Raw genomic sequence first — 23,675 nt, forward strand, 5'->3', positions numbered from 1 at the left:
TAAGGGTTCAGAATTCTTATTCTCTCACCCAGCTCCCATTTCGGTGGTGGTTCAGGCCACTTTAGAAGGGTTCAGGCAACAACACCCCAGATCTACTCCTGCAGGCAAGGAGGATAAACATGTAAATCTACTGGGGAGGAAGGTTTTCTTGTCCTCCAATTTTCGGTTCACGATAGCCAACTATCAAGCGCTATTGGCTAAATATGATTTCCTGAACTATGCTAAGTTTGAGGACTTTGCCAACAGCCTCCTACAGCAGGATCATTCTCATTTCCAAGCTCTAATAAAGGAAGGAAAGTTAATAGCCAGAATCACCCTCTAATCTGCAGTCAAGGCAACCTCAGAGCCATGGCTACCATCATTCTTATGCAAAGGGAGTCCTGGCTCTGTGCCTCAGCATTCTCCAGGGAGGCCCAGAATACCATTGAGGACCTCCCCTTCAATGAATCTCAGCTCTTCAATCAGTACACAGATGAGTCCCTATACATCCTGAAGGACTCTAGGGCTACCCTTCGATCACTGGATGTATACACACCTTCCCTTAAGAGGAAGTTACATTGCCAATCAACCCCATCAAGGTATAGAGCTCAACGCTTCTACCATCAGAGACCCTACAAACCAGCTCATAAAAGGCAGAAGATTCAAAAGTCCTGCTTCCATGTTCCTTCCATACTGGTCTCAACATCCCAATCCCACCCCGCAACCCAGTAATATTTTTGATCCAAGCCTGAGAGCCGTGAATTGCTGAGCCCAACACCTCCTGACTCCAGTGCTCCGGGGATCGCTTAGCACTCTTTTTCAATACCTGGAGCATGATAACGATGGACACATGGGTGCTGGCTATATGATTGAGTTTGCTACTCTACCTCATCCAAAACTTCCCTTCCCAACCCCCTTCGGGGACCACTCTCATGACAGTATTCTCGCTCAGGAGGTGAACTCCTTATAGCAGCATGGAGCAATAGAGCGTGTTTCTCCACAGTATTAGGTTACAGGTTTTACTTGACCTGCTTCCTCATATCCAAGAAGAAGGTTGGGTGGAAACCAATCCTTGACCTCCACCACCTCAACCACTTAATTCACAACTCAAATTTCACAGTCATGTAGGCAGCAATAATATAATTTTTAGAAAAAATGGCATGTGGTCACAGCTCCTGCCCACAGACAATTTCTCAGATTTATGGTGGGCTCTGACCATTTCCAGTACTATCCTTCAGAATAGCTACCGCCCCCATTGTCTTTATCAAGGTATTTTCAGTGGTAGCAGCTCACATCAGATGTCATGGCCTCCTCACTTTCCCATACCTCGACGACTGGTTCCTCACCACCCAATCTCTCCAAAAAGCCTATACGTCAATATCTATGATGCTCCACCTCTTTTCCTCAATGGGGAGTCAGTGTAAACGTTACAAAAATCTGGTTTTACTCCCATGAAATCTTTGGACTTCTTTGGGGCAACCTTGAACGCTATTACCGCAGGGGTGAACTTGCTCACAGTTTTCAGACCATGAAGGATATCATAGGTCACATAGCGAGCAACCCTTTGGTAACAGTCAAAACATGTCTGTCCCTACTTGGCCACATGGCTTTTGTGCACATCACTCCATTTGCAAGACTCTACCTTCAAGTATGACTACATTCAGTTCACTCCTCAAGCTGTCATTCCATGAATCTCACACTGATAGTTCCTGCCAAGATACCATCCTCCCTTCTGTGGTGGACAAATCCTCATCACATATGCGTGGGGACTTTCTCCCCTCTTCGCTGGCCAGGACAATCATTATGGATGTTTCCCTGCTAGGTTGGGGAGCCTATATGGGCAACCACACAGCACAAGGAGCCTGGACATCTTGAGAGTACAGAATTCACATCAGTGTCCTGGAATTATGGGCAGTAAGGAAGGTGTGCGAATCCTTTCTTCCATTCTTTCACTTTCACCACATCGTGATAATGTCAGACAACGCTAGGATGGTCTTTTACACCAGCAAGCAAGGGAGCAAGATCTGCCTCCCTGTGTGCAGAAGCAGTCAATCTCTGGAACTGGTGCATCAGCAATCAGATGACCCTATCTGCAGCCTACCTTCCAGGGACACAGAATACACTCTGATTCCCTCAGCAAACATTTTACAATTGACCACAAGTGGGAACTTCATGACATGGTGCTGCATGACATTTTCACATGATGGGGAACCCAAACGAGATCTATTCACTTCCCAGGCCAACAAGTGCATCACGTGTTGCTCCAGAGGAGCCATAGGCTGCCACTTCCAGGGTGATGCTCTCCTTTCCTGGTCAGACCAGTTCAACTATGCCTTCCCTCCGCTGCCGCTTCTGCCATAAGTGCTACGCAAGTTCCAGCAGAACAGGGTGACAGTCATCCTGATCACCCCTTTCTGGCCCTGACGGTTCTAGTTCCCTGAGCTCCTGACCCAGTGCAACGGGAGGATCAAACACCCCAATCCACAACCACTCCACCTCAGGGCGTGGTATTTGGATAGCCATCATACCTAGAACATGCATGCTCTTCAGCCATGTGAGGCATCATCTGCAATAGCAGAAAGGATTCGACTAGGAAATGTTACCTAGCTAAATGGAAATGCCTCTCATCCTGGATGCAACAAAGAGGCGTTCTACCAGAAGCTGTGGATATTCCACTCATTCTAGACTAGATCTTATCTTTTGAAGACATCAGGACTCTCCCTCAGCTCCTTGCAAGTCTGCTTAGAGGTGATCAGTGCATTCCATCCACTACTGAAGGCTACTCTATTTTCACACACTCGCTAGCCAGTTGACTCTGGAAAGGCCTGATAAGAACTTTCCCACTCCTCAAAAGATTGTGCCCCAAGGGGACATGAATCTTGTTCTTTTGGTACTGACCAGGCTCCCCTTTAGCTACTTGCCCCATGTTTCTCCTCTCCATGAAGGTTGCCTTCCTTGTAGCCATCACATTAGCGAGGAGGGTTAGTGAACTCAGAGCAGTGATGGCAGACCCTCCAAACACTCTGTAAAGAAACCATCTTTGTGGAACACCTATGCCCCAAATTTATTCCTAAAGTGGTTTTGGAATTTCACCTTAACCAATTTATTCACTAACCTTTATTCTTCCCCATATTGCACGCATCTGCAGAAAAATGTAGACTCCACTCTCTCTATGTTTGACGAGCCTTGGCCTTTTACCTCCAGAGATCAAAACCAGTCAGGAAGTCCCAGAGACTGTTTGTCACTCTAGCAGATAGAATCAGGGGGCATGCCATCTTCACCGAGAGAATTTCCAAATGGATATCTGGTTGCATTCTACTGTCAGCTCTTGAACCGCCCTCCCCCTAAAGAGATACGAGCTCATTCCACTAGAGCTTAAGCAACAAATGTAGTGTCTCTTCAGGACATACCCCTCCAGGAGCCATGTGGCGCTCCATCCACATGTTTGCAAGTCCCGGTACAGGACTCAGCTGCTGATGCCCCCTTTGGATTGACAGTTCTCTGTTCAGCCCTGCTGTCCTCATTCTTGAGCCTTCCTCCTACTGCTTGTCAGTCACCCACAGTGGAATACAATAGGGCCATTACTCAAAGAAGAAGAGGAGGTTACTTACTTGTAACTGGAGGTTCTTCAAGATGTGTGGTCCCTATCTGTATTCCACTACCCGCCCTCCTTGCCCTCTGCTTTGAATCTTGTCTGATTCGAACTGGAGAAGGAACTGAAGTGGTGGTCGGTCGGTCTGCCTCTCCCTTTATTTCCTTGGTCAGAGGCATGAGACAAGCCAGGGCACATGCATGGACCAGACACTACTTTGAAATTCTCTGACTCTGGGTGCATGGTGCGTGTACATAAGCCACTGTGGTATATAGAAAGGGACCACCCATCTCAAAGAACCTCCATTTACATGCAAGTAACTTCCTCTTTTGCCATGTGACTCAGGTCTCAGGCTGGGTCACCTTCAGTCTCACTCGTTTCAGGGTAAGCCAGAGTTTTTACCAAGTAGTCCCAAGACCTCACACCAAGTCGGCAACCCTGGTCCAGACCTGATGGTCCTTCTGTCCCCTTGTGTTTGGGATCTTCCCTCTAGCCTTTCTGGTAAGGCTGTAGGGGATCTTAGTCCCTCCCTCTGCCCTGGGTTCCACTGCACTTTGAGATGTCCCTCTTATGGAGATCTGTAGAGTGGCAATGTGGGGCTCAGTGCATACCCTGGTACAAGCTTCTACAGCAGATGCGTCCTTCGTAGCAGAGCAGTTCCAATCTGTAGTACAGCAGGGTCCTCACACCCTTCTTGTGAGTCACCTCAAGTGGAATACATATAAAGACCATCACACAAAGAAGAAAGTGTTTGTACAGTAACTGGAGTTCAAGGTGTGCGGTCCCTGCCGTCCCTCCCCTCTGTTTTGGATTGTTATCCTAAGCTTATTTGCAGTAGCGAAGGAAGTAGAGAGGCCCGTTAAATCCTCAGTTTGGAGCATGAGGAGGACAAGGGTGTAGCTGTGGACAAACAGACACTGCTAGCGAAAAAACTTCTGGTCTCAGGCACATGGCACATGTGCGCATCTTGAGTGGAATATACATAGGTATCAAACATCTCAAAGAACTCCAGTTACTGTATATAACTGATAAATAACCAGACTTCTTATACTTCATTAATACAGTAACAAAAGTACTTTTTTGCAGGAATTGTCATTGTAAACATGGAAGTCAAATATTTAAAATGTTGCTATGAAAATTGTGCATTAACTTTTTCCTGCAAATTTTCTTTTTACAGGTGGTGATGGCACTGCTCAAATACTGGCCAAAGACTCACAGTCCAAAAGAAGTCATGTTTTTAAATGAACTAGAGGAAATTTTAGATGTCATTGAACCATCTGAATTTGTAAAGGTTATGGAGCCTCTTTTCAGACAGCTAGCCAAATGTGTGTCCAGTCCACACTTCCAGGTCTGTACTTCAAGGAACTCATAAAACCAGATCTTCAGTTTGGGATTTTTACATTGTTAGTGAATTGATAGTTTTAGATATATATGTACTAAACTTCTTTAAAATAACTGATTTTAGTATGTTAAAAATTCTGAAAAAATAGCACATAGTTGGATGCCTAACTTTAGTGAGCCCGTGATAGGGAGCACCCAATTTCCTGCCCCGTGCCTCTCTGTCAGGGCAGTAGAGGTACCTGTTCATGACAATAAGCTGAGGATCTTCAGCTTTCCACCCACATCATGGTCTAGACTCTTGGGGGTGTTGTGGCAGGGGAGTTCAGCCTCTCACCGAGACAGCACCATCGCGACTGAGCTTCTGAGGCTGCGTCCACCTCCGTGATGCCGTCCTGGCAGCAGGGCCAGTGGCCAGCACAATGGCCTTACTGGAATGCCTGGGGCATGCTGGTTATGCCGATGCCCCCTTTGCACCAATCGTCGGTCACCGCGTCAAACAAGCATCAGGTGGCACCGATGGCACTGGGCTTAGTGTGCAAAGTGCAAGCAGATGCTGGGGCGGAGGGGCAGGTGCCCACCCCAAGACCCCCTTTTATCCCGGGGAATGATGCCCTGGGCCCTACCTCAGTGGTCCTATCATTATCCTCCTCTACAGATGAGGTTATGGTGGGGCCCTCTCGCATTAGCCCACTGGACAATTTTAAGGAGCACCAAGCCCTGCTCCAAAGGGTGGCCACTAACTTAGGCCTAGAGGTGGAAGAGATGGCGGAGCAATCAGACACTTTGTTTATTGTGCTCGCTGCATCTACCCCCGCACGTGCACGAAGGGATTCTAAAGATCGCCAAAGCCCTCTGGCAAACCCCATCCCCAATTACACCCACCTCCAAGAGGGTTGAAAAGAAGTATTTTGTCCCAGCCAAGGGGTTTGAATACTTGTACGCTCACCTGCCCCCAAGGTCATTGGTAGTTTCTGCGGCCAGCAAGACAGACAAGCAAGGCAATCTATTCCACCACCCAAAATAAGGAGGCCAAGAGACTGGACATTTTCGGAAGGAAAATTTATTCCACGGCCAGTCTCCAGTTCAGAGTCGCAAACCACCAGGCTCTTTTGGGGAGATATAACTTCAATTTATGGGACTCCCTCCATGAGTTCAAGGACTCCATGCCCCAGGATGCGGCCCAAAAATTCGGGGCTCTTGTTGAGGAGGGTACTATTGCAGCTTGGTGTTCCCTCCAAATGGCATGGGATGTGGCCAATTCAGCAGCCAGAGTGGTCGCCTCAGCGATGGCCATGAGGCGCTGTTCCTGACTTCAGTCCGCAGGCCTGTCCATGATTTACCATTTGATGGGATTGTACTCTTCGCAGAACAGATGGATGTGAGCCCCACAGATTGAAGGACACTCGGGCTTACTGGGGTAGCATACGCCTCAGTTGGTGACTAAACAGATCCAGATGCCCCCGCCACTAAGGCCTTGACAGTCTCGACAGGGGTCTGCAAGGAGAAGGAATAAGGACACGAGTTTTAGTCGTCGCCACCCTTCCTCCTCCTGTTCATCTGCACAACCTGGCCCAGTGAAACATCATGGGGGCCAGAAGCATGCATTTTGAGGGTGTGCTCGAGAGCGATGCCCCAGTCAACTTCCCAGATCCGCCTCATCCTTTCCTCAACTGTCTTCGTCCCTACCGTTCAGCCTGGTCACGGGTTACCTTGGATCGCTGGGTGCTAGAAATTGTATCGGTGGGATACACCCTTCAATTCTTGGCCACCACCACCCCTAACCCCTTCCCTCTTTAGGGATGCTTCTCATGTTAAACTCCTCATTAAGGAGGTAGACAACCTCCTGCAGCTGGGGGCAGTGGAGGAGATCCCTCGGGAAATGAAGGGGAAAGGATTCTACTCCTATTTCCTAATCCCAAAGGCAAAAGTGGGCCTAAGACCCATTCTGGACTTGCGGCGACTCAACAAATATCTCAAGAAGTTGAAGTTTCACATGGCTTCTCTGGCCTCTGTCATCCCCTCCCTGGATCCGGGAGACTGGTACGCCGCTCTCGACTTGAAAGTCGCTTACTTTCATATTTCCATCTTCCAAGGACACAGAAAATTCCTTGGTTTTATGGTGGGCCAGCGTCGCTTCCAATTCGCGGTGCTACACTTTGGCCTCTCCTTGGCTCCGCGAGTATTTACAAAATGAATGGCCCTAGTAGTTTCAGGCCTTGCTTTTTTTTGTAGAGGTTAGCAATAGACAAACACCAACCCCCAAGTCCTCCAAGTGTCCCTCTGGAGTGGTCAGCTCATGAGCCACCAAACAGTCACAAAGCTTTTAGATCTGATGTACTCACAGGAATAGTATGTCCCAGCTTGTAAAATTCAACTCAGGATTACCGTACTTGACGTACAGCACTTGGATATATCTTTAGTGAAAACAAGAATGAGTTTATCATCAAAGAACAGAGATTCAAGTGATAGAGTGAGCATATTGGAGACAAATGGTTACAGGTAAAACCAAATTATAACACTCTTTCTGAAGATTAAATTTAACTAACCAGTTCTTCGAGCGCTTGCTCATGTCACGGGTGCTTTTGAGTCCAGTGCGGGACCACCCGCTGACACCTGGAAGTCATTGTGGTGCTAGCGGGATAGCAATGCCTTCCACTCCAGAGGCCTTTGCTGTGGCAGGAAGGGACCTATTGACACTCCCAGTACTGCCAATCCCGATGGGTCAACCACTGGCTCCCAATGAGTGTGTGAAGCAGAATGGAGCATGGGGCCCGGAGCTCATACCCAGCTCCAGGGCCTTCGGTACCAACCAGAGCCAAATCGGCCCTCATGTCGTTGATGAGGACTTCCCTGATCTGGCATTGATCCCTGGACTCTCGTCACCAACTGGCAGAAGTGACGGGGTATCGCCCCTCCCCCACTCCATTGGCCTCCTCAGAAGGACTCTGAGTTGGAGGTGAAACCCTACGCTCAGCCTAAGAGCTGCTGTCCCCACCCATCCTACATCCCGCCAGATCTTGGTGCGTGCTCCCCCACAGGGACCTGGCCCAGAGGACAGTGGTTTACACAGGTCTAGTGGCCATTCGGGCAAATGTGAGGCTTTCCCCTGGTACCAGGACCACCGTCCAGCCGTTCCTATTTGGTAGTGTCTGAGAGGAGGGCTCCTCCACCACACATCTGGCACCTGATCCAGATGTGGTTCCAAGCCCAATACTGACATGAAAGACTTAGGGCAGGGGGACATAATCGAGGCCAAAGAAGAAGAGGTTCAGGCCTCTTCCTCCTCCTCCCCAGTTGAAGTCATCTCGGGACCAAGTGGCGCGGTGCCACAGAATGACTTTAGAGTCCACCAGGAGCTTCTAAAAAGGCCCCATCAAAGGTTGCCCTACCCCTCAACAAGGCTGATATGGGTCTTGTCAGGTATTTATGGCAGACACCATCTTCTTTCCCTCCCACTTCAAAGAGGGCAGAGAAGAAGTACTGTGTGCCTGCCAAGGGGTACGAATGCTTGTACTCTCACCCTCTTCCTGGGTCCATTGTGGTCACAGTGGCCAATGAGAGGGACAGGCAAGGTGCTACTCCTCCCTCTCCCTACCCCCCACTCCCCCAAGGAAGAGGACTTAGAGAAACTAGACCTATTTGGTAGAAAAATTTATTCAACGGGTGGGTTACAGCTTCATATTTCCAACCAACAAGCCTTGCTGGGGAGGTATGATTACAATATTTGGGACTCTACGGCAAAGTTTAAAGATTCACTGCCTCAGGACTCCAGGCAAGAGTTTTCCACCCTGAGAGAGAAAGGGAAAACCATAGCCAGGGCCTCACTCCAAGCAGCTCTAGGTGCAGCTGGCACAAAGCCAGAACAATGACTTGCTCAGTGGTCATGAGGTGATGCTCCTGGCCTCAGTCCTTAGCCCCAGCAACTGGCCCAATTCTTGGCTCCACTGCCTTTACAGGACCTGTTCAAGAAACGGCGCAGGAGTTACAAGCATAGACAACTGCCTACTCTACCTCAACCTCCTACCAGGGTCACACAGATATCCAAGAGGCCCCAAACAGAACTTTTGAAGGCACGCCTGAGAGCATTATATCAGTTCCCGCATCGGATTCTGCCCCCCTTTCGTTTTCAGACCGACTTTACCACTTCAGCCTGGCATGATCCCTCATCACCTGAGGCCACTGCATGCTGAGTACAGTGGAGGAAGATTACACCCTTCAGTTTTCTTCCACCACCCCCGATCCCCATCCCTCTTTAGGGACCCTTCTCACAAGCAACCTCTAGCACAAGAGGTCCAATCCCTCCTGCAAGTAGGGGCTGTGGAAAAGGTGCATCAGAACTTGAGAGGGAAGGGGTTTTACTCCTAATATTTCCTAATCCTGAAGGCCAAAGGGGGTCTTCAACCCATCCTGGACCTGCATTGCCGCAACAGTTATCTCAAGAAACTGAAGTTCTGCATGGTCTCCCTGGCCTCCATTATTCCCTCATTGGATCCAACTTGAATGGTATGCTGCTCTCAACTTGAAATATGCCTATTTCCACATTTCCATCTTCCAAGGCCGCAGAAGGTTCCTCAGATTTATCGTAAATCAAACCGATTACCAATTCACTGTCCTCCCCTGTGGTCTGTCAGCAGCCTCTCAGGTTTTCACAGAATGGTGGTGGTAGTGGCCTTCTTCAGAAGGCAAGGTGTCAGAGTTAACCTGTACCCCGACAACTGGCTGATCAACTGCCGTTCAGAGGCTCAACTGAAGAACAGCATCAGCCTGGTCCAAGCCACCTTCAGTGCACTGGGCCTGCTTTTAAACCAGCAAAAGTCGACTCTCATTCCCATCCAGAGAATAGAGTTTATCAAAGCAGTACTAGACTCGACCCAGGCCAGAGCCTTCCTTCCAGAAGCTCGATTCCAGACAATATCGGTTCTGATATCCAAGGTTAAGGCCCACCCCATAACGACAGCCCCATTTTCCCTCAAACTTTTGGGACACATGGCTGTGTGCACTTACATGGTACGGCACACAAGGCCACACCTCAGACCACTGCATGCTTGGTTGGCCCAGTGCTTACAGTTCCCGCCCCAGTCCTCGTCTCCCTTGACTGGTGAAGGATCCCCGATCGGTGGCTGCAGGCCTTTCCTTCTTACAAACCCCTCCCCCTAGCCTTCAGTATCTTTCATTTCAGATGCATCCGATCTAGGTTGGGAAGCTTGACTCAGGGCCTGTGGTTCCTGGAAGAGCTCTCCTTACGTATAAATGTCAGAGAGCTCAGAGAGGTCCGCTTAGCTTGCCAAGTGTTCCTTCCCCAGATCACGGACAAAGTTGTGCGAGTGCTTATGGACAATATGGCAGCCATGTTTTACATCAACAGAGAGGGAGGAGCATGATTCTTTACCCTGTGCGAGGAGGCCATTGATCTGTAGGACTTCTGTATGAAACACTCAATTCACCTCAAGTCTTGCCATCTTCCAGGAGCCTGGAATACCCTCGCAGATCACGTCAGCAGATCTTTTTCCTGTCATCATGAATGGTCCCTTCACCCAGAGGTGATGAGATCCATCTTCCAGAGGTGGAGGTCTCCCCAGGTAGACCTGTTTGCAACCAGGCAGAACAAAAAATGTCAGCAGTTTTTCTCATAACTGATCACAGCCCAGGTTCTCAGATGCCTTCCTGCTTCTATGGACAGAGGTCCTATTCTATGTGTTTCCTCCACTTCTAGTACACAAGGTCCTTCTGAAAGTCAAGCAAGAAAAGGCAAGGGTTGTCCTTATAGCTCCTGTGTGGCTGCGACAACATTGGTTCAGCATGCTGCTGGACCTGTCAGTAGCACCGCCGCTGTTGCTCCCACCCCACCTCGATCTGATCTCACAAGACCACAGCGGTTTACTCCACCCAAACCTGAGGGCCCTTCACCTGACCACGTGGATGCTCCATGGTTGAACCCGGAGGAATAGGCCTGTTCAGAGCAAGTTCGCTTGATCTTGCTAGGTACTGTCCACTAGAACTACTTACCTAGCCAAATGGAAGCGTTTCTTGGTGTGGTCTTCTCAACGAGGTCTCTCGCCAACTCAGTCATCCCTCCAGCTGTGCTGGAATACTTGCTCCATCTTAAGCAACAGGGTCTGGCGCTCACATCTATCAAGGTACACCTAGTGGCAATTTCAGTCTTCCACACTTTGGTGGACGGTAGGTCGGTCTTCTCGCATGAGATGTCCATTCACTTCCTTAAAGAGGTAGAGAGACTTTACCATCAAATTTGTGAATCGATTCTACTGTGGGTCTTAACCTGGTCCTATCCAGACTCATTGGCCCTCCTTTCGAGCTGCTAGCATCATGCCCTCTGTCGTATTTCTCTGGAAGGTTGCCTTCCTTGTAGCAATTACCTCAGCCAGGAGGGTCTCAGAAATTAGGGCCCTTATCTCAGAAACACTGTATGCAATGTTATTTAAGAACAAGGTTCAACTGCGCCCCCACCCAGCTCCTTCCAAAGGTGGTCTTGCAGCTTCATAGTAACCAGGCTATTTTCCTGCCAGTTTTCTTCCCGAAACCACAGAGGAATGCAGGGAGCGGCGCTAGAAGTCTCCTTGCCTTCTACATTGAGAGGAGCAAGCCATTCAGTAAATTCACACAGCTCTTCTTGGCAATAGCGGACAGTATGAATGGCCTACCGGTTTCAGCCCAGAGAATCTCATCCTGGATTACCTCCTTTATTCATACATGCTACGAGCGGGCGGGCATACCACCTCCTGCCATCTTGACCACCCATTCGACCAGAGCTCAAGCTTCATCAGTGGCATTTCTGGCCCAGGTCCCAATCTGAGACATCTGCAGGGCTGTGACATGGTCGTCATTGCATACCTTCTCTTCCCACTACGCCATCCCACAGCAGGCAAGAGACAATGCCAAGTTCAGAAGAGCAGTGCTGCAATCCGCATGTCCATGTACTCTGAGCCCACCTCCTTGGTTACCACTTGAGTCACCTAACATGGAATGGACATGAGCAAGCACTTGAAGAAGAAAAGACCAGTAACTAACCTTTCCATAACTGTTGTTTTTTGAGATGTCTATTCCACGACCCAGCCTCCTGCCACTCTATCAGAGTTCTCTGGCAAGAAGGAATTGAGAGGGTGCGGGGCCGGCCTTGCCCCTTATAATAGCGCATGAATGTGCTGCACCAGAGGGTGCTAGAGCCTGCCCTATGGATACCACCGAGAAAGAAATCTCTGGCAACTGTGCACATGACATGTGCACAACTAACGTGGAATGGACATGAGCAACACATCTTGAAGAACAGCAGTTACAGAAAGATTAGCAACCGTTTTTTCTTCTGACTAGAGAAATTTATCTCAACCAAAGTTCTTCCCAGCATTTTCAGCCAAGCGTGGCTGAGAACCCTTTTTCATTAAGCAAATCCCACTGTCAGTTTCCTTCCTTGGTGAAGGATTCCAGGGTGCCTCTCTGCTCCCCCAAATCCATAAGAACATATCTTTGATGTTTACCTGCTGTTTATTTCCTTCTGTTAATTTCCTTCTCAAATCTCTGCCAGCTCTTCGTTAACATTTGACTTAGAATGCTAATACATTTCTACCATATGACATACAATACATAGTGATCCACCACGGAGACAAGTGTCTCCCACTCCCTGCCTGTAGAAGTTTGTCTCCAGATACACTGTTCTTGAGTGACCTGTCTTAACTCTTAGAGAACATTATTTTTAGAATATATACATAACTCTTCATGTGTGTTCTGTGTACACATTTCACAATGATTGATTACTAGTATGACACAAGCTTTCATTAGAGACCGTACATGATATTCTTTAGTGAACACATGGGATCCTTGTATTCCTATGTACCTCTGTGCCTTCTGCAAGTTGGCATCAAGAGATCCTTGGATCACAGCAGTTCTTAAGTTTTTTAGCTGTGCTGCAGTGCTACTGTAGAAGTACCAAATTGGCACAGACTTTCTTGACTGAGAACCTTTTTTTAAATGCAAGGAGAGTGTCACTGCCTACATGACCCCAACAGATCACAAGGGATTCTATTTAAATTGTGAATGTGCTGCATCATAGATAAAATGGAGGGCACAGGACACACATTTCTTAAGAATGATTTGTAGCCATATGTTTGTAAAATACACAGTTCTGACCCAGATTAAAAAGTAAACCATAACTTTGAATTTCTTGATGGTAATTTTAAAATATTTTGGTACTTAATATTTGGTATCATCAATTCTCTCCAAGCCATTTTATTTCCTAATTTCAGTTCTGTTTAGCAAACTTTATGGTATGAAAATGCTAACTGGAAGATGGATAAAGTAGTGTGCTTACCTTCATGTCTTTCAGGTGGCAGAACGAGCACTATACTACTGGAATAATGAGTACATTATGAGTTTAATCAGTGACAATGCAGCAAAGATTTTGCCCATCATGTTTCCATCATTGTACCGAAATTCAAAGACACATTGGAACAAGTAAGAGACTCTTGTACAAATAATATATTGGTTAATATGTTTAAAGGACTTTCTAAATGTTAATGTTACTTATCTAACAGTACTGAACTTTAGTTTCAAACAATTAGGGTTAAAATGCCTTGTGTTTGTGAATTACCTGTTGTAGCTACAGTATAATCATGGTTTCAGAGTAGCAGCCGTGTTAGTCTGTATCTGCAAAAAGAACAGGAGTACTTGTGGCACCGTAGAGACTAACAAATTTATTTGAGCATAAGCTTTCGTGGGCTACAGCCCACTTCATCAGATGCATCATGCGTATTCACAATATTTCTACCAAGACCTTAACAAGATGAAAGGAGATGAGTGAGGGCAAATGTCAGAACACCTATCAGAGGGCCCAGGAAATGCATTTTAGAGGGTGGACTCTTTCCTGTAAAAATGTTTTAGTGCAGCTTTTCTCCTACACCATATTTTATTTTGGATTATTTATAGAGCGTAACTTAAATGTGTATTGCATAGTAGTTTAGTGGTTACTAAAGACAAATTTTGATGGTTGACGTCTAAACTTTGTTGACCCATATTTTTCCATTAATAATCATTTGACTATATCCATATTAAAATCATCTTATTCTTTCTTTTTTCTTCCTTTTCTCAGCATTTGTCTCCTGTTTTCTTTCTCTGTCTACATATCGCCTTTGTTTTTCCCTTTCCATCCACACAATAGTGTAATACTCAAGCATGAAAGTACTCCTAGTCAGCTCCATCCTGCAGCTACTCCAGCTGCAAAACAGTTTTGTTTGAGCTAGTGTGCAAGAGCGGGTGGTGTGGTTGTTCCATAGCTCATTGCTATGGAGTGAGGACTACTGATTGGTTGGCCTACAGTAATGCCTGATGAATCTCCCACTAACTTCAGTGTATACTGAGGGAGGTGTGTGCAATAACTGGATACAGGTAATCCATTGATATATTGATTTTAAAAATATTATCTGGATTACTTTTAAAAGAAAAACTGTAATCCTAAAAAAAGATTTGTGTGGTGAATAGTAAATATAGGTTACTTTCAGTTGTTTTTTTCACTTTTTATGGCCATCCATTCATTCTGTCCTGAGCCTGAGTGAAGTCGTGAAATCCTTTACACCCCCATGCTCACTGTGCAACCAGCATGAATAATGCAAATTAACGATGTAACTGATTTCTTTTCTGATCTGGTGATCAGTAATTTATAATAGATTACTTCTGTAGAGTAAACTTTTACTTCCCTGGCAGTGTGCGCTGTATAATGCAGGTGAAGATTTGTTGTTGTTTTTCATGCTGTTTCTAATCTGTTTGCTTATATACTCCCGAGGGAATTCTGCATTTTAAAATTCTGCATATTTTATTTGTCAAAATAACACAATATAATCACTCCAGTTTCAATTATTTTTGGTAATTTATTTAAAAATACCTGTTCTCCCCCCCCCCCCCCCCGCCCGCCCGAACCCAGCTGCAGGTCACCCCCCGGCCCAGACACCAGCACCCCCCTCCCACCAGAGCTCAGCCACCAGCACCCCTAGAGCCTTTACTCCCCCCTGCTTCTTTACTGTCCTGCCAGGGGACGTTGTGTGGTGCAGCCCTCCCCTTCCTTGCCCTTTGCCTGGAGAATGAGGATCAAGTAGAGCATGAAGCCTCTAGCCAGCCAGGCTGGGCGCGCCACTCACTGCAAGCTGGGCTCTGCAGAGTCCAGCGACCCCTAGTTGCAGCCAGCAGCTCTGCAGCCCCAATTCTGCGGGGGCAGAACAGGGAATTCTGCGAAATTCTGCATTGCACAGTGGTGCAGAATTCCCCTAGGAGTAGTTTAATACTAGCTTTAAAGACCCCTATTATTATTGTGATTCAGTATTTTATATATTTCTACCATATGTGTATAGCTATGATTATGCTTTCAGAATAAATTTTACATTATGGAGACTCCTCTATATCAGTATAGAAATATTTACAGAATTTCAGTCAGTTGACCGTATAAATGTATCACCTGCTGAGGTCTATATTAGTTTTAATTTTTTCTAATAATTCTATTTTGATTAGTTATATCAACTTTTAAATTTCTAAAGCAATATTATATAAAGGAGAATTAGAACTGCCGAAGAACATTTTTCATTAACAAGTGGCAAATACTGCTGTAGAGTAAGTAAACTGTATATGAAGAACATTTAATGATTTAGAATTTGTATTAGCCATACTGTAGCTAAAAAGAAACTTCCATTAACTAGTTTTGTCTTTATGTATTCCAAAATAATGTAATTTTCTAGTTTTGTAAATTATTGGCTACTGTTGAGCAGAGCAAAGTTTTTAAAGTACTGTGAGTTTCAACCCGAAGTTTTACTTCTAGGACAATACATGGCTTGATATACAATGCTCTGAAACTCTTCATGGAGATGAACCAAAAATTGTTTGACGACTGCACACAACAATTTAAAGCAGAAAAACTGAAGTAAGTTTCATATTAACATTTCAGCTTATTCTACAATAACGTGTTCAGAGAATTTTCATTGTTTTCTTTGAAAAGTTACTCTCGCTTTAAAAAAAAAAAAAAGTTGTGCCCGTTTTATTCAGCACAAAAATCTGAAAATTCACATGGTGAGATTCTTTTGCTTCTCAGCATGCATGAACTGTGAAATGTATTCTAAAATGAAGTGTTTAAAATAATAGTTCAAACCTAATACTGCTGCTGGCAGCCATCTTTCTGCAAAATCATTGTTGTGACACCACCAGTCTCAAAGTCCAACAGAAGAGAATAACTAATTTACATCCTGCTTTTATTTTAAATGCATTATTTGCCATACGTCCCCCACATCCCCACCCCAATACTTTTCAGAATCCTCCAGCATTGTTTTGTAGTGTGTGTGCATGTATGTACAGGGCATTATTGTATTTTGTCATAAATGCAATGATGAATGCGATATGTTTGTATTAATGCTATGTTGTAGCATATTCCTCACAACCATCTGTAAAGTGAACTATTTAATTTTGCTTAATTTCATCTTTAACCTAGATACAAATTTAAAAGGAAAAAGCAAGAGATTTCTTTATTTGATAGACTGAGCAGTACTGGGAACTTATTTAATAAATTGTTGATAAATAGGAAAGAAGTATAGTACGGTCAGAACAGAGATGGGGATTGGAAGCTTGAACTTTTCTGGTTTTTATTCCTGTCAGGGTTCCCTCCCCACTCTGAACTATAGGATACAGATGTGGGGACCCGCATAAAAGACCCCCTAAGCTTATTTCTACCAGCTTAGGTTAAAAGGTATGCTGCCACCACCAAGTGAGTTAAACAAACATTTAGGGAGAGCCACTTGGAGCTCTGCCTTTCCCCAGATATCTCCCAAGTCCCTACCCCACCTTTCCCGGGCAGGCTGAGAATAATCCCCCCAAACTCCTACACCCCTTTTCCTGGGAAGGCTTGAGAATAATATCCTAACCAATTGGTTACAAAGTGATCAAAGACCCAACCCCTGGGTCTTTGGACAATGGAAAAATCAGTCAGGTTCTTAAAAGAAGGATTTATTAAAAAGAAAAGGTAAAACCTCTCTGTAAAATCAGGATGGAAAATAACTTTACAGGGTAATCAGATTTAAAGAGCCCAGAGGAACCCCCTCTAGCCTTGGGTTCAAAGTTACAGCAAACAGAGATAAACCCTCTAGCAAAGGAACAGTCACAAGTTGAGAAAACAAAGAGAAATTAATACTTCTTGCCTGGCTATTACTTACAAATTGAAATATGAGAGACTTGTTCAGAAAGATTTGGAGAACATGGGTTGATGCCCGGTCCCTCTTAGTCCCAAGAGCGAACATCCACCAAAACAAAGAGCACAAAAACAAAAGCCTCCCCCACCCACAAGATTTGAAAGTATCTTGTCCCCTTATTGGTCCTTTGGGTCAGGTGTCAGCCAGGTTACATGAGCTTCTTAACCCTTTATAGGTAAAAGGATTTTGGTGCCTCTGGCCAGGAGGGATTTTATAGTATTGTATATAGGAGGGTTGTACCCTTCCCTTTCTAGTTATGACAATTCCCAAATGTGCAACTGACTTGTATGGTCTTTGAGTCACATAATTTCTCTGTGCTTCTTCTTCCCCATAGGTATAATAAGTCTAAGCATGTTCACAGGGGTGGTTTGAGGCATAAATAATTGCTTGTAAAGTGTTTCAGATCCTGATTAAAGGAACTATAGAAATGAAAACTATTGGTGGTTCTGTTTCAGCATAGGACTATTTGGGGGTTTGAGCAGATCTTGGTTAGAATCATGTTTTTAGTTTCAAAGTGATGAAATATCATGATTTCTTCCTGTAGCAGTCCTTAAGAGCTTAGCAACACATAGTTTTGTTCTGCTTTAACTATATTTGTTTGAAATCAATGCAATCCCTTCCCTCCACCCCGAACTAGTGTAGCCTCAGTTATACTAGGGTATAGGTACTTATGCTGGTATATAGGTTATTCCTGTAAATTTAAGTGAAAGTGAGCTAGAATATGTAGTATGAGACAAATTTTAAAAGTATTTTGGCAAAAGGATGAAAAAAATGTATACATCATAGAAAGAAGCAAAAAAGAAATAGGACTTGAGTTTTTGGTGTACTATTTTTCTAGTAAAAACAATTCTACTTATTTTTTATATTAGAAAATAAAGTCTTGATTCTTTTTTTTTTCCTTGAGTGTGGCAGAGTCCAGACAAGAAACTGAATCCTGAGCAACTGAAGGAGTGATTTTTGCTCAGGAATTAAAATTCATTTGAAGAGGGAGGTGTTGATTTAACACAACCACGTGAGAGGACACACGCTTAAATATTTAGAACTCCTACTTTACCATCTGAATGCTGAGAGAGCTCCCACTGCGTGTTGAAACCCTGGCCCCACTAAAGTCAATTGAAGTGTTGCCATTGATTTCACATCAGTTCTCTGGCCAAGGAGTTAGTCAGCTAAAAAGAGGAATAAGGCTTAATCCTAATTTTTCTGAGGTGGAAGAGAAGCTGAAAAAAAAAATCCCTTTCTTTTCAATGGTCATTTTGGCCTTTTTTACTCCACAAGGAAGCCATAAGGGCACAAGCTCATTCCCCTCCCCACACACTTTGCAAATCACCTTTGAATGTACATCTCTCAAACAAATTTAGACAATAACTAGACCCTTTCCCTTGATTTGTTTTCCTCAAGTATTTCACCATTAATGAATAAATTAATTAATGGAGATATCCTATCTCCTAGAACTGGAAGGGACCTTGAAAGGTCATTGAGTCCAGCCCCCTGCCTTCACTAGCAGGACCAAGTACTGATTTTGCCCCAGATCCCTAAGTGGCCCCCTCAAGGATTGAACTCACAACCCTGGGTTTAGCAGGCCAATGCTCAAACCACTGAGCTATCCCTCCTCAATTATTCAATAATGCTTCAATTGAATTGAAGTATTATTCAATTTCAAAATAGTTTTTTATCGATGTCATTATTTTACTTAAATTTAAATAAACTGCAATCAGAACAGTGGAAATAAACAATGTCCTTTATTGTTAATTATAAAGGTAGAATCCAAAAGTATTTCAGACTATACACCAGTCTAAATGCAGAAGATTTTTTTTGCTGTAATCATGTATTTTTTAGCAACATATTGTGCACAAGTTGAGAATGTCAGCTTATTGTAATGAAGTGTCCTTATTTTCTTGAGACGATTGTCACTCTTTTGTTTTAATGTTGCCCTGAAATCACAACTAGCGGTGTGGTATGGTTTAGATATGTATATGGGCAAACTGTCCATCAAAAATTGGTAGAAGATGCATCTAAACAGATGAAATAACCAATTAGTCACTATTGTGTTAAAGGATAGTATGTGAGTTGTGACTTATAAATTCACCAAGTTTCTGTAACCTCTGTTTTTAAATTTTCTTTTTGCAGAGAGAAGCTAAAATCGAAGGAAAGAGAAGAAGCATGGGTTAAAATAGAAAATCTAGCCAAATCAAATCCCCAGGTATTTAGAAAAGATTAACGTATTCATGTTAAAAATTCTAGGGTTTTGTTAAATATCAGTAGGGTAACAGATATGACTGATCCTGGAAATAAAACCGTTTCACTAATATTGTATATGAAAAATCTGCAATAAAAATGCTTTTAAAATTTGTAACCTTTCTCTTGTGCAAGTACTTATTTTGCAAACAAGGGTTTTCAGACAAGACTGGTCTGAAGTACCTTTTCCTTTCTTCCTTTATAAGACATATCTATAGAATTGTGATCTGAAAAGTGATTGTTCAGAATTGCATAAACAGAGATTATAATATTGGTTTCTCTTGAAAAACCTCAATGTAAACAAAAGCCTAAATTAGAAGAGGGATGTTGGGAATTGGAGTGTTTTCTACTAAAAGTAGAACTTAGGTCTAGCTGGGACTTGTGACCTGTCAGATTGTTTTACTCTGCCGTGCCCAGTGAATTAAAGCAATGGTGCATGTCCCTGTCTGTTGTATCCACCTGGCGTCTGGATTGTGTAATGGACTGTTTGTGGGTGAACATGCACATCAAAACCAGCTCCTAGCTAAAAGGAAAACCACCTTGTTCTTAAGCAGATGTAGTTTCTATAGCCAGCTACAAGGGCAGGTTTTTCTGAAAGAACAAAAACATTTTAGAGTGAACAAGCTATTCTGATTTATTCTTGTTCTATTGCTTTTGGTGTTCCTGTGCTGCTATTTGTTCCTTTAAGTTTCAAATTTCTGGATTTCATTCATGTCAAGGTTTGCTATTGGCAAAAAAGGAAACCTTTACCTATAAAGTTCTTATCAACCCAAAAGGTTCCTCTCTGAGTACAACTGTTGGGGCGATCCAATGGCTGCACTGGTGTGATCTTGGTATCAGTTTAATGAATAGTAAAGAATGCAGCTATCTTTTTCTAACCAAAAGACATTTTAGAAATATTTTCTCTCATTGACTTTTCTGGGGGGTTCCGGGGAAATCCTTTCTAAAGTGGTCATAGAAAATATTTAGTAATTAAAATTGGACAGTTTATCAGTAGGTCAGCTGAGTGAGAGCTTAAGTGCATTGTAACTTTATAAAGAACCATGTATGTGAAAGCAGAGAAATTTAAAACTTTGTGCAACAAACGTACTCTGTTTAGATAAACAGTTACATTTTTGAGTCTACTTTTTGATTAGTGCCATTAGACAAATTTGATTAATCTTTGCCAGTAATTTTAACCTTACTAAAAAGGCACTGTTACAAAAGTGTTGAATGAAGAGTGCATGCTTGTTCAAAATATGTTCATACTTATTCTCGCAAATGATAAACAGTTGTGCCTTGCTAAAAAAACTACTGTGACTTATTCAGACTGATATAGTAAAATAATGTAATTGTACAAATGTGAACCTTTTTCTATTGTTCAAAAATCATTCTGTGTAACTCTGTACGTTTTCTAAAACTGATTAGCATAACCTATGTATACAATACTTTACATAGTTTGTTTGTTTGACAAAATTAATATAACCAGCAAGTTAAATTTAAAAACACAAATTAATTTTGACACTTAAGCCCTCAGCCACATGAAGAATCTATATACAGCATATCTGTGCATGCTCTTCGTGCTTTTTTTGACAGATGACCAAAATTTCTTTCAGAATTTATATCTAGTTATCTGCCTTCTAGTATTTGTTTTTATATTCCTAATTTTTTAATTTATACTTATTGTTGAAAGGTATTTCTAATTCTGCACCTTATGTAAAAATAAAAAAGTGTAAGGTATTTGAATTATAGTGACTTAAAATAATTAACTTTTTGTACTTAATTTTCTTCATTTTTCTGCTTTGTATTGTGTGTGAAATCAGATACGTCTATTAAGTTACCATTACATTCAGTTACTAAAATAATTGTGGAAAAATCTTAATGGGTTTTTAAATGGTCTATATGTATGTGACACACAGCAATTTTTTCTTTGTTGGTCTTAACAGTACTAATAGATCATTTGATCGAAGATAAAAATTGTAATTGTCAGGATCTCTGCAAACTAGTGCTCTGTTAGTTTAGGTTCTGTAAAGTTTAATTTGACAGGTCTTTTTTATTCAGCAAAGGTACTGTATGTTCCTGTTTTATATTTCTAAAAGAGAAGTACTTACACTTTGCATTGTATTGTGAAACCATATTATAGGAAAACGTGGTCTTTTTGACTATTGGGTTTTCTCTTTACAAATACAAACTTGCTCCTGCAACCAAAACCAGTACATATTTCTGTTATATCGATCAGAAAACGTTTGATAGTGTCTCTAATACAATTTATATTAAATATTTAGCAGAATAGAGATTGAGCATTGGCAATTTAGAATTTTATTCTTCCATCTTTAAAACTCCGAGTCATACATGTTCCTGGTATAATTTTGCTCCTTTTACTTTAATTGTATATTTAAATATTATATTTCTGCCAGAACCAAAGTAATGGAGACTCAGTTTTTATTTTTCCATTATACTTCAGTTCTGGGAGCATAATTAATTTAATTCTTGATGAATTAAAATAAATTATACAGAAGCTAGTCTAAAATTAAAAGTCTTGTCAATGAAATGCTCTGATTTACTCTTAATAGCCAGTTAACATTGCTAACAATGATTCTATTTTAACAATTTGCATTTTATTAGTACCCAACATATAGTGACACCAGTGTGCTGAACAGTCCTGTTGCAATGGAAACAGATGGGCCTTTAATTGAAGATTTACAGATGCTGAAAAAGACAGTGAAAGAGGAGGCGTGTCAGGTAAAACCATATGAAAAAATTAAACTTGTTTTCTACAAACTTAATTTACAAATCTGTAAATAGTAACCAGTCAAACTAAAGAGAGCAGTTACCTTTTCTAAAAACAGCAGTACCCATTAACCCTAGAAATCATCTTCAGTAGTATTTTCATAATATTTTAACCTGGTATCGTACACTAATCAATGTTGTCAAAGATGCTTCTTTAAAACAAAAAATACAATAGTAGCCAGAAATAAAAATGCTAACTGTAATGCCTGCTTTCAACTGTATGTTTTGTGATTTCTTCTACAAAAACATTGTTATTTCTGTTCATGTCAGAGTGCGGACAATGAGTATGAGGATGGCTAGGATGTGTCAAGTTCTTTTCTGTATACCTCAACTTTTTTGCACGAAGGAGAGGTTGTAAGAAATATAGTCAGACTTAGTCATTACAAAAGTACTTGTATTATCCTTCTTCTATAAAATACATTCCCTTAAATTTGTTCATATCACTGAGGATAAGTATAATCTTTTGCTGCTGTTGCCAACTCTGATGTTGGCAATCTGGCTAATTATCTACTTGTGTCCCATTTCACATTTTTGCAGAAAATTGTTTCAGGGTAACTGGCAGTTTCTTGATTCCTGAGTCTGTCTATAGATGTGGGATAGAAATTGCTCTAGTTGTGATACCCTACCAATAGATGAAAATATATTGCCTGTGCTAATTCTTTTACATCTTTCAGTTGGCTGTGAGATTTTGTTGAACCTACTGGTGAGGGTGGATGGATCTGATTTTGTGGGGTCACCTCTTGTGTATAGTGTATATTTGAGCCTGCTAGGAAACGTCGTGAGGAGACATGAGCCTTAGTGCGTTCAGTTTCATAGGACTTCCACCAGGCAAGCTAATTCAAACAGCCTTCAAGGAACTAGGCTTGCTGTGCTGTAAATCTTATGACCCCCCTTCATAGGCATGTGTAAGGCATTACACACAGCAGAAAAGTTGTTTTTCCGTTGTGTAGGCAGGCATGTCAAAGACAGGGCTAGGCAGGGGGATGCCTCAATCCCCTCTGCACTATGGAGCAGGGTTCCATGATTATTTTCATTCTGGTTGCACCTAGAAACCCCAGGCAGGATTGGAGATCTGTTATGCTCTGGAAAAAAAAAAAAAAAAACACCAGAAGTCAAACTTTTTTATTATTATTTCTTCGTAACAGAGTAAACAAAACTCTTAGGTGTGGAACTGAATTCAGGATGTGGAGAGAGGCAATAAAACTGTGAAGGCACGCTGAGGATCAGAACCTTGGAACTAGGCTGGGCAACAGAGCTGGAGAGGGGTGGGTAATGGTAGCTGCTTTTATGCTTCTCTCCTGCCCCCTTTTAGGTACAGGATGTGGGGGGTTGCAGGCAAAGTTGCCAGGCAAGTGATGGTCAGTCAGCTACAGAAGACACTTCTCCATCTGACAAAGCTCCTATGGCTTACCAGAGGGGAGGCCTGATCTGATTAATCTTACCACATCTGCCAACTTGGACTATTGCTATAGACCTTTAACATGTCTGAGAAGAGTTGGAGTGTGGCATAGAGGCAATTGAGTTGATGG

At 43.0% G+C, this 23,675-nt stretch overlaps 1 protein-coding gene across 3 annotated transcripts in view; it reads left to right on the forward strand.

Moving 5' to 3' along the window:
• PPP2R5C (protein phosphatase 2 regulatory subunit B'gamma) overlaps positions 1 to 23,675 on the forward strand; it is a 176,799-nt gene that overhangs the window by 143,202 nt on the left and 9,922 nt on the right. For all 3 annotated transcript variants that reach the window (XM_054027226.1, XM_054027227.1, XM_054027228.1), the window contains 5 exons: positions 4,749 to 4,919; positions 13,251 to 13,378; positions 15,726 to 15,827; positions 19,270 to 19,342; positions 21,982 to 22,098. In XM_054027226.1, coding sequence (XP_053883201.1) covers positions 4,749 to 4,919; positions 13,251 to 13,378; positions 15,726 to 15,827; positions 19,270 to 19,342; positions 21,982 to 22,098 — 591 coding nt within the window. The remainder of the gene's footprint in view (positions 1 to 4,748; positions 4,920 to 13,250; positions 13,379 to 15,725; positions 15,828 to 19,269; positions 19,343 to 21,981; positions 22,099 to 23,675) is intronic.

Source organism: Malaclemys terrapin, chromosome 4 (genome assembly GCF_027887155.1).
Source record: "Malaclemys terrapin pileata isolate rMalTer1 chromosome 4, rMalTer1.hap1, whole genome shotgun sequence".
In the NCBI taxonomy this organism is placed as follows: Eukaryota; Metazoa; Chordata; order Testudines; family Emydidae; genus Malaclemys; species Malaclemys terrapin.